This window comes from Garra rufa, chromosome 3 (assembly GCF_049309525.1).
Source record: "Garra rufa chromosome 3, GarRuf1.0, whole genome shotgun sequence".
NCBI classification, from domain to species: domain Eukaryota; kingdom Metazoa; phylum Chordata; class Actinopteri; order Cypriniformes; family Cyprinidae; genus Garra; species Garra rufa.
In genome coordinates, this window is record NC_133363.1 from 55,159,355 (window position 1) to 55,172,810 (window position 13,456).

The following is a 13,456-nucleotide window of genomic DNA, read 5'->3' on the forward strand; positions in this document are numbered from 1 at the left end:
TGATCAACAATACAGTAATATTGTGAAATATTACATTTTAAAATAACTTTTTTAAAAAAAGGGTAATTTATTCTTGTGATTCAAAGCCAAATTTTCACCAGGCATTAATGCAGTCTTTTAAAATGCTGATTTGCATTTCTTCTTCTTATTAATGTTGAAAATGATTGTGCTGCTTGATATTTTTGCCAGAGCATTCAAAAGAACAGAATTTATTAGAAATGGAAATATTTTGTAACATTGTAAATTCTTAAAAAAAATACAAACAAAATCTTACTGACCACACCATTAAATGTTATGTTTTGCACTGGCATGAGTGGAATTTAGTTGATCAAATAATTATCTGTCTCTAGGTTGTTTTAGGTGGTTATTTTATCTTCATGTCTCTTTTACAAATACAATCTCAAATTGCAAAATGTCTTTTCAGCCCCTTAGCATATTTGTTTATCCATTTTTCAAAATAAGCACATTATGTTCTTCTCTTATGCCTTTTCAGTCCATTACCATCACCTTATCGAGCTCTCCTGAAGTCTATCCAGACGGTCATCCGGAAAGAAGGGTTTGACGGATCCACACCACAGGTTGGTTGCCATTTGATTAGCCATTTATTTCTCTCTCTGTTGCAGTTATCATACAAATAATGTTTTTCATCAGTGATAACTTTAAAGTAACAGTGCCCGGAAAATAAAAAATCCAGCCATTATGTACTTCTTCCCATGTCTTTTAAATTTCAGGAAATTTTCTTTCTTTTGTACAAGAGTTAATCGCATTAGAATGGCTCATGATATATATAATTACAGTGAACAGTGACCACAACTGTCAAACAAGGTTTTCGGTGAACATTGACTTAAATTTCAGTCATATGGCTTTAGAAGACATGGAAGATAGTGACTACTTATGTCATACTTATCATATGTGACCCTGGAGGACAAAACCAGTTGTAAGCAGCATGGGTATATTTGTTGTAATCGCTAAAAATACATTGTATGGGTCAAAATTATAGATTTTTCTTTAATGCTAAAAGTCATAAGGATATTAGGTAAAGATGAAGTTCCATGAAAATATTGTGTAAATTTCCTACTGTAAATCTATCAAAACTTTTTGATTAGTAATATGCATTGCTAAGAACTTAATTTGGACAACTTTAAAGGTGATTTTCTCATTATTTAAATTTTTTTTTTGCACCCTCAGATTTCAGATTTTCAAATAGTTGCATCTCGGACAAATATTATCATATTTTAACAAACCATACATCAATGGAAATCTTATTTATTCAGCTTTCAGTATGATTTATAAATCTCAATTTCATTGACTCTTATGACTGGTTTTGTTATCCAGGGTGACATTTTTTTATGCTTTTTAGAGTTTGACGTCCATCGCTGCAGACATTTTTCCAAACATCTTTTGCATTCCACAGATGGAAGTCTTACAGTTTAGGAACAACATGAGAGTGAATTAATGACACAGTTATCATTTTTGGGTGAACTATCTCTTTAAATTGACCAAAAAGGCTATAATGAAATGCACAGTTAACAGACACTGTCATTCACACCACTGGAACAATGAAAGCGTTTTGCCACAGGCAGTGTTTTTACAAGACCTTTAATTTGTCGTTTCATTGATTGGTCTCGCTTGGCTAATTGTTGGCTGATTTTGTCTGCGCTTTCACTTCCTTTGTAGTGTGGCTTTCGTAGCTTGTGTTGATTAGGAAATAGAAAAGAGCTTTAAATATAAAGGCTTTATTTTTTTCTCTTTTCTTTTGCACCTTTATTCCTCTTTTTCGCATTTCATCCTCAGTTGTCAGTTTCTCCATGTTGTGCTTGAATCGCTCTCAGGAGGGAGATGGGTTCCCTTGGGTTCCTCTTCCTTAAAGCTGAGTCCTATTAGTTTTGTGGTAAACAGGCCAAGACAGACACTGGGCAATATGCCCTCTGTCTGTTCATATTCATTAGCTCCTACTGAGAAGCAGGGGAGCTCGGCCCCTCTGGGGGCCCCTCTCAGAAACGGCCCCATGATAGCCCCTGTCTTGACTTCCACATCAGCACTGCATCTGCTGAGCTGCTCTTGGGACTGGGCCGCTTGAGGATACACTCGCTATTTTTAATCAGTTTCCAACTTTATGTGGCTCTAATGTGGCTTCTGTCATGTGGTGAACTCCGGAGATGGTCTCCTGACTAAATTTTGTGTTGCGTTGTGTTGTGACCCTGGACCACAAAACCAGTCATAAGGGTACATTTCTTTAAAATTGATTTATGCATCAACTGAAAGCTGAATAATAAGCTCTCCATTGATGTATGGTTTGTTAGGATAGGACAATATTTGACCGAGATACAAAAAAAAGTCTGGAATCTGAGGGTGCAAAAAGAAATAAAATATTGAGAAAATCGCCTTTAAAGTTGTCCAAATTAAGTTCTTAGCAATGCATATTACTAATCAAAAATTAGGTTTTGATATATTTATGGTAGGAAATTAAAAAAAATCTTCATCGAGCATGATCTTCCATTAATATCCTAATGATTTTTGGCATAAAAGGAAAAACAATATTTTTGCTACTAATATAATTGTGTGAATATAATTGGTTTTGAAACTTCTATTAGAGTTTAAATGATTTCTAAAAATGTATGGTTATTATTCTTGGTGTGAACAGGCCTTAAATAAATGTTAAAGATTGTATAAAATATTTCACTGCACTGCATTTTACCTTATAATACACAAAATTAATTTACTTGTGCAATCAGGAGCAATGCATTCAGCTTTCAACAAAGTCCATATGCATGCATGAGTGTCGGGTGACGCCTGTTGTATATTAATTACTTACTTTAATTTTCTTTTTTTAAATATTCAAGTCACATCACAGAACCAAAATCATTCACAGTATATACAGTATGTTACAAGACTTTTTCTTCATTAGAACAGATTTGGAGAAAATTAGCATTACATCTTGTAAACCAATGGATCCTCTGCAGTGAATGGGTGCCGTCAGTATAAGAGTCCAAACAACTGATAAAAACCACACAATAGTCCATGTTTAATTTCCTCAGATCTGTTAAGTTGAAAAACAAATGCACCAAGAACAGAAATGATAACTGTAATGTCATCATTCACAATCATTCACAATATACAGTATTACAAACCACGTTTGACAACATAAAAAAGTGAATTAACCTTAGAATAATTTTAAATAAAGATGGAAAATGAAAGTAACAGTTCAATTCAAGTTTAAATATTTCCAGTGTAGTTTAAAGTTTGATGAGAGTTCCCAATCAAATCTTATTCTGATCAGTAATTGAAGTCTAGGTTGTGCTAGTAAATTGTTGTTGATTGTTGCAATTTAGTGTTTTTCTTTTAATGCATGGCACTGATGGACACCTCGGGTTCCTCACCCTGGAAGTCCTCGATCTCCTGTCAGTCAACCGACAGATTAAGCGCTTACATCATCAAACAGTGCCGTTCTGTTGGCAGAGGTCGCGGAATGTGATGAGGTTGAGAGAACATGGGCACAAAGGCAAGAATGCTCAGAATGAGAGCAAACAGGGCAACAGTGAGACTGACTAAAATGTTTGTCAGATTGGTGACTCAATTCTAGCTATGACTGCAATGACCTATAAAGTTTGAATAAAATGCAGTAACATTTTGTGGTTAGTGGTAGGTTTGGTAAAATCAGTAATGAATTTTATTATTTTATTTTTTTTAAATTCCATTATTGAATTTATCAGTATATCATATATGTTCATGTTACCATTAGGTTACCATGGTTATAAGCACATCTTCTTTCTCATGTACACATGATGGGGAAAAGAGTGTGGCCAAAGGGAAGGAGGAAGCCGGTGAGTCAGGAACACCCTCTTTGTGGAAATGTCAAGCTCAACCCTCAAGAAGCTTTGGAAACACAGTCAAACAATGAGGTTTATTTAACTTAAGATGCTTGTGATTGCTGGACGGTGTAGAGGGTGTTAACTGTACTGTTTATTGTCAGTGGACGAAGGCTGATGTGAGGAGAACAACCAGGGCTCTAGACAATTCAACACCACGGCTATTTTCAGCTGTTTTTTTTAAGATATTTAGCTTCCTTTTCTCTATTTCAAAGATTTAAGCAGGTTAATCGGTTATGCACAATACAAAGATTTAACTAAATGAAGGCATGTGTGCAATGATATTAAAGAAAGGGTAAGTCCCTGATAATTTACCTACCCCAGTGTCATCCAAGATGTTCATTTCTTTCTTTCTTCAGCTGAAAAGAAGTGAAGATTTTTGAGGAAAACATTCCACGATTTTTCTTACAGTTTCAATGCAGCTTCAAAGGACTCCACATAATCCCAGACGAGGAATAAGGGTCTTATCTAGCCAGACGAATGGTCATTTTCTAAAAACAAAAAAATATATATATATAGATTTTATATACCTTTTAACCACAAATGTTTGTCTTGCTCTAGAAATCATGCATGTGTGACGTTGGCGGAAGTATCCGACCCTGCATTTATAAAGCAAATGTGGAAAGAAAGTCAAAAGCCCTTTACAAAAAAGGTAAAACAACAATGTTGGACAATTTTGAAATTGGAGGAAAAAATTATATTTCACTAAATAAGAACCTTATTCCTCAGCTGGGATCGTGTAAAGCCCTTTGAAGCTGCATTGAAACTGCTATTTGGACCTTCAACTTTAAAGTCTACTATATTGAGAAAAATCCTGAAATATTTTCCTCAAAAACCTTAATTTATTTTCGACTGCAGAAAGAAAGACATGATCTTGGATGACGTGTGGGTGAGTAAATTATCAGGATTTTTTTTTTTTTAATAATTTCTAATAGTATAAAAAGGTTAGATTTATCTTTTTAGCTTTTTTTTTTTTTTTTTTTTTTTTTTTTGTAAGACTATAAGAATCATGGAAATATAATTTTTTGCACCTTTTCCTGTTCCTAACAGCAGAGCGATAGGTCAAGATCTGGGCCTATATTCACAAAACATCTTAAGGCTAAAAGTAGCTCATAACAATAATAAAACAATCATAAAAATAATGGGCATGACAGTCCTAAATTTAGGACTCCTAGATTTTTGCTCTAAGAGTATTTCACAAAGCTTTTCTAAATTTGCAAGTCACTAAGACCAAAACACAAAATATCCTCCCTGCTAAAAAAACACAAACCATCACAGAAATTCAATTGGTTTCCACTACAAATACCATTACAAACATTACAAACCATCAACTTTTAACCATTAAAACTTTTAAAAATGTTTTCCTGTAGTGTGTTTTGGGACATTTTCCAATAACAAACCAACAATAGAAGATGACCAATCACCAGTAGAGACCAACAGGCACCATTACAGTTACCACTAAAACCAGTACAATTCTCATTATAACCAGTAAAACCATTAAGAATTCTGGGATGTTTCTATTGTTTTGTTTTTTTTCAGCAGGGCTAAAATGGCTGTTGCCAGCAATTTGCCTCAGAACATAAACATTTAGAAACGCATTTATTTGCACACACATGTTTTCCCACCCATCTTTTTTGGGTTTTGGAGGTTATCCCAACTCCAAAATTTGGGTTTTCTTCTACATTTGCATTTCTTACTGTCTACTCTGTTAATTAAAAGGCTGTTTATATGCATATCCGTTAATTGTTTACAAGAAGCACACATGTAAGAGGTTTAATTAGTGACACTTAACCTGCATTTTAAAATCTTTGAATGTTGTTTCATGTTATAATCTGAAAGTAGCTTTATTAGGTGTCATTATCAGAATTATTTGTTACATTTTAGGGTTTTTTGGAGGTTATAGCAAGTTAATTTGACTGCTGCAGTAGCTAACTTGTGTTTGCAAGTCCACAGCTTGTCCGAGAAGTGTATTTTTACAGAGAGGCTTACTAAAGACTATGAAACTGTTAGGTCTAAATGAAAGTCCTGAAAAGAGCTACCTTTCACATCTTCATAAATATGCAAATATGAAGTTGTCCTGCTTTTTTGAGACATCTGAAACTTGAATTGGTGTCGCACCACGTCAGTTGCCAGTTGTCTAGTTGTTCTGGTCTGAGGTGTCCTCTCAATCTTTATTAAGCAGGTTCAGAATCAGCTCTTTGATGGTTTGTGAATAAGGTTCAATTCTCTGTCAGACTTTGTACACTGTAGAGGGCACATCTCTCACCCATGGCCCCTTAGCTTGGCTGATGTTGGCGGATAATGTGCCAAGAATTTCCTGGCACTTGTTGGAAGCAGACATTTTGGCTCTTAGGTTGACAGCCACATTGTGGTCATGTCAGGCAACTGTCCTGATTGGAAGATGTCGTCCAATCACTTTTGACCACCGTGTTCCGTTTGACCGTGCTGTTGAGTGGTCTTGGCTGGGCCGTTTGTTTCATTGATTCAAGTTGTTTGAGAGGTACATGACCCTCACTCCAGCAGACAAAAGGCTTTTCACTACAGACAGGATTCCACTACTGACTTAGTTTCACAAGTCATTGCACACTTATGTATGACATACTATTTGGGCACTGTTTTGTTTGCTTTTCACCATTCTCTCTCTCATTATGGAGAGAGTGTATAAATGTGAAATTGTACAATGGCTAATTATTTCCTGTTGAGAGTCTCTAATTGATTGATTAAGTAAATTGCTTGAGTAAGAGTTGTTTGTGATTCAAATCTACTTTCATTAATACACCAAGCACAGACAATGAGTGGAGTTAAAGGAATAGTTCACCTTAAAATTAAAATTAGCTGATGCCCTCAGGGCATCCAAGGTGTATCTGAGTTTGTTTCATCAAATCACCAATGGATCCTCTGCAGTGAATGGGTGCCATCAATATGAGAGTCCAAACAGTTTAGAAAAACATCACAATAATCCACAAAAAAAAAAAACACAACACACATTGAAATTATTCCACCATTAATCTATCCATCACTGTCTTTGCAGTGCAAAAGTATCACAAAATGTATATTATGTGTTGATTTTCATGCACAGCAGACAGAAAAAACAACAAAGGCTGAGAAGTGGTAAATATTAATGTGGTTCTGATGGCATTTTATGCAGAATCAAATACTGAAATCTTTCCTTGCCTAAAACTTTAATGCTATTTTTTGTTGTGTTGCAATCACCAACAATACACTGTATGGGTCAAAATAATTGATTTTTTCTTTTATGCCAACAATAATTAGGATATTAAGTAAAGATCATGTTCCATAAAAATATTTTTTTAAATTTCCTACCATTAATATATATGAAAACCTAATTGTTTTTATTAGTAATATTCATTGTTAAGAACTTCATTTGAACACCTTTAAAGGTGATTTTCTCAGTATTTAGATTTTTTTTGCATTTTCAAATGGTTGTATCGTTTTCCCTTGTTTCTCTAAATTAAAATACTGTTTTTGATATTGTTTCATGCATTTTTAAACACAAAGTTTGCCAAAGTTTACCCTACAGTGCTTTAATGAATATTTATTGCAAAAGCCAGACGTGAATTTGCTCACATGAATTGTACATATCCAGATTGTTTCAAAATATGCAATGTTGTTTTTCTCTTTTTTGCACTTCTGTAGTCGAAAGTTCGGAATGTCCTGCGTCTGGGTCTTCATTCTCTGGGATCAGTGCTGTGGGGGGATGATGTGTGCTGTAAGGATAACCCCGCCCACTGCCATGCCCTCACCACATTTCTCTACGCCCTCCGAGGCCTGTTACGCACATCACTCTCAGTCGCTATGGTGACCGTACCCTCCCACCTCATACAGGTATGACTAATCAAATAGTTTCTCAGTGTGTTCATATAAACCCTTTGATAGATAGAACAAAATAGAATGAACATCTGTCTATTGTCTGTCTGTCTGTTAATACTTTCTATCTATCTAGCGATTGATCGTTGTTAGTTATTTATATCTATCTATCTATTGTTCTATCATTCTATCTGTCTATTGTATCTATCTAGCGATTGATCGTTAGTTATTTATTTCTATCTATCATTCTGGCTATCTATCGTTCTATCTATCATTCTATTGTTCTATCGTTCTATCTTTTGTTTGTTTGTTCATTTGTTTTAGCGTTCTTTTGTTTGTGTTTGTTCTTTCGTTTATTTGTTTCATTCTTTCATTTGTTTGTTCATTTGTTCTTTCATTCTTTCAGTTGTTTGTTCATTTGTTCTATCGTTCTTTCATTTGTTTGTACATTTGTTCTATCGTTCTTTTACTTGTTTGTTTATTTGTTCTATTGTTTTTTCATTTGTTCTATCTATCTATCGTTCTGTCGTTCGATCTCGTTTTGTTTGTTTGTTCATTTGTTCTATTGTTCTTTCGTTTGTTCATTTGTTCTATCATTCTTTTGTTTGTTTGTTCATTTGTTCTTTCGTTTGTTTGTTCATTTGTTCTATCGTTCTTTCGTTTGTTTGTTCATTTGTTCTTTCGTTTGTTTGTTCATTTGTTCTTTCGTTTGTTTGTTCATTTGTTCTTTTGTTTGTTTGTTCATTTGTTCTTTCGTTTGTTTGTTCATTTGTTCTTTCGTTTGTTTGTTCATTTGTTCTTTCATTTGTTTGTTCTATTGTTCTTTCATTTGTTCATTTGTTCTATCGTTCTTTTGTTTGTTTGTTCATTTGTTCTATCGTTCTTTCGTTTGTTTGTTCATTTGTTCATTTGTTCTTTCGTTTGTTTGTTCATTTGTTCTTTCGTTTGTTTGTTCATTTGTTCTTTCATTTGTTTGTTCATTTGTTCTATTGTTCTTTCGTTTGTCCATTTGTTCTATCGTTCTTTCGTTTGTTTGTTCATTTGTTCTTTCATTTGTTTGTTCATTTGTTCTTTCGTTTGTTTGTTCATTTGTTCTTTCGTTTGTTTGTTAATTTGTTCTTTCGTTTGTTTGTTCATTTGTTCTTTCGTTTGTTTGTTCATTTGTTCTTTGATTTGTTTGTTCATTTGTTCTATTGTTCTTTCGTTTGTTCATTTGTTCTATCGTTCTTTTGTTTGTTTGTTCATTTGTTCTATCGTTCTTTCGTTTGTTTGTTCATTTGTTCTTTCGTTTGTTTGTTCATTTGTTCTTTCATTCTTTCAGTTGTTTGTTCATTTGTTCTATCGTTCGATCATTCTTTCGTTTGTTCGTTTGTTCTTTCATTTGTTTGCTCTTGTTCTTTCGTTTGTTCATTCATTTGTTCTATCTATCTAGCAATCGATTGTTTGTTCTATATTGTTCTATCTATCATTCTATCGTGCTATCATCAATCTATCGTTCGTTCATTTGTTTGTTCAATCGATTGATCGTTTGTCGACCATTTGATTGTTTGATCTAGTGATCGATTGTTCGTTCTGTCTGTGGTTCTATCTAGCATTCTATCATCTATCTATTGTTCGATCATTCATTTGTTTGTTCATTTGTTCTTTCATTCTTTCAGTTGTTTGTTCATTTGTTCTATCTATTTATCTATCATTCCTTCGTTTGTTCATTCATTTGTTCATTGTCTTCGGCCGATCGTTGTCCGTTCGTTTTGTCTGTCGTTCCATCTATCTATCATTCTATCATGCTGTCATCTTTCTATCGTTCCTTCGTTTGTTCGTTCATTTGTTCATTGTCATCGATGGATCATTGTCCGTTCGTTCTGTCATTCCATCAATCTATCATTCTATCATGCTATCATCTATCTGTCTATCGTTCATTCGTTTCTTTGTTCTATCTATCACTGTATTTGTTTGTCCTTCAAAATCTAACCAACAGTGACGACGTTATTGCAATATTTTTGTACTAATCTGTGATTGGTTGTCTTTCTTGCATTTATTTGCATTTATTTTTTTTTTTCTTTAGCATCTGTATTGCAGTGCATTTTTCCATTTGGGTCTGTGGTGTTTGCTAGGGCAATTTCTCATACTGAGGTTTAACCCAAAGTATTAAACTAGAGATGTAAATGATAGATGAGCTACAGTATTTATTTTCTAAGCAATAGGATTTTCAATTCTTGTTGATCGAACCTGAAAAATCACTTACAGTGAAGGAGGAACACACCATATTGAAACAGAATAATATAGAGACTTAGAGTTGTTCTAACAACACCTCACAACACTTCAGTATTTTGGTGGTGGGTCTTGCACAGGCACTATCTTCCAAAAAGGTTATCATTCCAAACTTTTGAATTTTTATGGCACCATCTTGGAAGATTAGACTTTTCCACCATCGACTTCCAGAACTAATCCAACAGAACAGCCTTTTTAGAGTTTTTTTGAACTTGACTGTCAGTCACATGGACCAGCATTGAGGTCACCATAAGTTTGTCGACCCTGGCACACCATAACCGCCCCATGAGCCGGAGTCAAAGAGTCGACCCCCCTCCGTCGTGTGAATGAGGTTCCGCTTGGCTGGGGTTCAGGGGGCCTGTGTGTGTATCTGTTTGAGTACATGTATGTTTGGCCTTCAGAGGAGCGTCTTCATTGGCGCGTGAACCCACATTCTTTGTCTGAGGCCCTCAAGTTTGCATTCAGCCAGCCAATGGTCAGTCTCGAGTCTTTCTGGGCGCTTCTCTCTTTCAGCGTCTCTCGGTTCCTGAGAGGCCCTTTTCTTTGTGCCTCCATTAGCCAACGAGAGTCAGGCCGCAGCCGCTGTGCTCTGAGAGTGCTTCAAAAGACAAGATCTCGCTGTTCTTTGTCCGTTTGGAGACAAAGTGCTAAAACCCCTCTCAGGGAGGCTGGGGGGCACACAGCGGTTTTCTACGGTGGAGGTGATGGAGTAAACACTGGTTTGAAAGTAGTTTTGTGGAACGGATGTGATGTAAACTAGTAGACCTTTCAGTAAGTACAGAATGTTTTGAGGCAAGGAGGTCTTAACTAGTCACAAACAGTTTTGTTGTCTAATATATGCAGTCAAACAAAAATTATTCAGACACCAGATATCATTTTTGATGAGGACACTGTAGTTTATTTATGTGAGTATAGCAAAATAAAGTAAATTTTATAACCAAAAATTTTTCATACAATGGACTACTAGTAAAATTGATGAAAAAAAAAATTGGGGCCAAAAATTATTCAGACACTTTGACCTGACCATGTTTAAGTGTTTGTTTTTTTTATTATTGCTAAAGCGACTTTTTACACCACAGACTGAACAAAATTAAGCATTGCCTGGTAATTGATGAACAAAGTATTGATAGTTTTGTAAATATTGTCATACTAACAGTTGATTTTCTAAACTACAGCAAATAAACTGTGATAGTGTGAGAAATGTTGAAGGTGTCTTAATTAATTTTGGTTTGACTGTGTATATACACACCACCATTTGGGTTTAGTATGTTTGTTGTTGTTTTTTTAAGAAAATTATGCTTTTATTCAGCAAGGATGCGTTAAATTTATTGAAAGTGATTATAAAGAAATTTATAATGTTACTAAATATTTATACTTCAAACTAATCAGCATATTAGAATGAAAGATCATGTGACACAATGTAATGATGCTGAAAATTCAGCTTTGCAATTAAATTAATAAAATAAATTTTAAAATGTATTGCTGATGAAAACAGTTATTCTAAATGGTAATAATATTTCATATTATTAATATTTTTACTGTGTTTTTGATCAAGTAAATGCAGTCTTGGTGAGCATAAGAGTTTAAAAAACAAACTTCTGAATACTTAAATGGTTTTTAAACTTTTGCAAATATAAAATGCAGTATGAAATGATATAATATTTCAAAAAATATATACTAATATGTCCATATTATAACTTATGTTTGTGCAGGTAGAGGAGATTGGGGTAAGATGAGTCAATTGTCAATTTTCAGTCATTTTTTTCTCATCTGAAAAAGGTTTTGATACCTGAATGTATTGTTGTGAGTTTGGAGTGGGAATTGTAAACTGAAAATGACAAACCAATATTATTATTATTATTGTTATTATTATTGCAATTTCTTTTAATAAATTACACACTTTACCGTCTAAAAAATCAAATATCCTTTGGATTTTCAATAATGTAGTCTTGAGGTAATTTATCATGCAACATTTTTATTCTTTAGTTTTAAAATTATGAAAATTACAATTCAGTTTCAAAAGCTTTAAAAACCTCAAAAGCCCCAAACAGAGAAATGCTTTTAATGTAGAGCTATATTACTAGCATACTGTATGAGGGATCCAAATTATTGCTTTCACTACTAAACTTGGGGTCAAATTTTACAGCTGTTGTGCTAATCTTCCATTATTTGCATTAGCACCTCATCTGAAGTCCATAGCAAATGACTTGTAATGAAAAGTCCTGTTATGTATTTTTAATCTCGGCAGGAAAGGACCAAGCATTGAAAGCCTCCTCTGACAAGATTAAAGCCATAGTCCATCTGAATCTTTAATAAGTCTCTGCTCAAATAGCCATAGTCCACTACCACACACACCTACAGGTACAGCCACTGTCGGGTCAGGACCCTGGAGACCCCGTCTATCAGTCTGAAAAATGACAGCTTCGGGGACTGGAAGGAAGTTTAAGGAAGAGCTGAACAGCTGTCAAAGTTAGCTTTTTGATATGACTTGCAGAGCATTTCAATTTGTAGGCTTACAAACAATCTGTGTACAAATTGGCAGAAAGCAAACACTCATTGTTAAATATTTTATTTCCTAATTTGATCATACTTTCAGCCTCTAACAAGACTGAAGTATAAAATGTTTTTTACGTTTGCCATATTGAAATCTGTTAATTCCACTTTTTTTGTCACATTTTGATTTTGCCATAAAATGTTTACACATTTGTAAAAAAAAATTGTGATTTAAAACTGTTTCTCTTCCACTAACTTTCTTTATCCTGTCTGTTTTATTAAACACCATCTTGGACTCCAGCCTTCAATTTATTGGCTCAACTGTTGTAGTTGCATTTTTGATTGTTTTGTTTACTTGCATTGGTGTGATGGCATTGAGTTAATGGCAGCTGTCACTAACACGGTTGCTTGGGATAAATTTTTAATGCTAGATTTGGGGAAAAGGGTCAAGGCTGCGTACATAAACACGCATGCTCTCAAACTCTGCTGTAGATGAGAGGCAGGGATGAAAAGAGAAAGGAGGAAAGAAAAAAAGAAAGGACACGGATGCATGAAAACTGCATTAGGCCTCGTCAGCTGCTGCAGAGAGGGAGCGTATGAAATATTCACGAGTGGCGTAGAGATTAATTTTTCAAAACGTCTTTCTTTGGAGTGCTCCATCTTTCTAAAGAGACTCTGTATTTGTTTTTAGCCAGAAGGAGGCGCTCTCAACAGATTTTATTGCGTGTTTGTGCATTTTTGCTCTTTAATGTTCTAAACTGGCTTGTTTTCTCATCTATATTGGCCTGAGTGTCTTTGCAGTTGTTGATTGTGTTTGTTCAGATGAGAATGAGCTTTATATCAGTAAGGTCAAAGTCACAGGTTTTCATGAGTTCCTTTCCAAGCCTGTTATGTGTTTATTAAATATTTTGGCCCATTCTGTTATAATTCTATCTCTGTTTACCATGTTTTTACCACATTTGAATCAGTTTAGCAGAATTGCACCAAATGTCTCC

The 13,456-nt window shown here is 34.4% G+C and overlaps 1 protein-coding gene across 1 annotated transcript in view; it reads left to right on the top strand.

Moving 5' to 3' along the window:
- The window catches only part of elp4 (elongator acetyltransferase complex subunit 4), a 92,641-nt gene that overhangs the window by 26,831 nt on the left and 52,354 nt on the right, over positions 1-13,456 (top strand). Inside the window, exons 6-7 of the mRNA XM_073837355.1 lie at positions 494-578; positions 7,527-7,715. Of these exons, the coding sequence (XP_073693456.1) occupies positions 494-578; positions 7,527-7,715 (274 nt within the window). The remainder of the gene's footprint in view (positions 1-493; positions 579-7,526; positions 7,716-13,456) is intronic.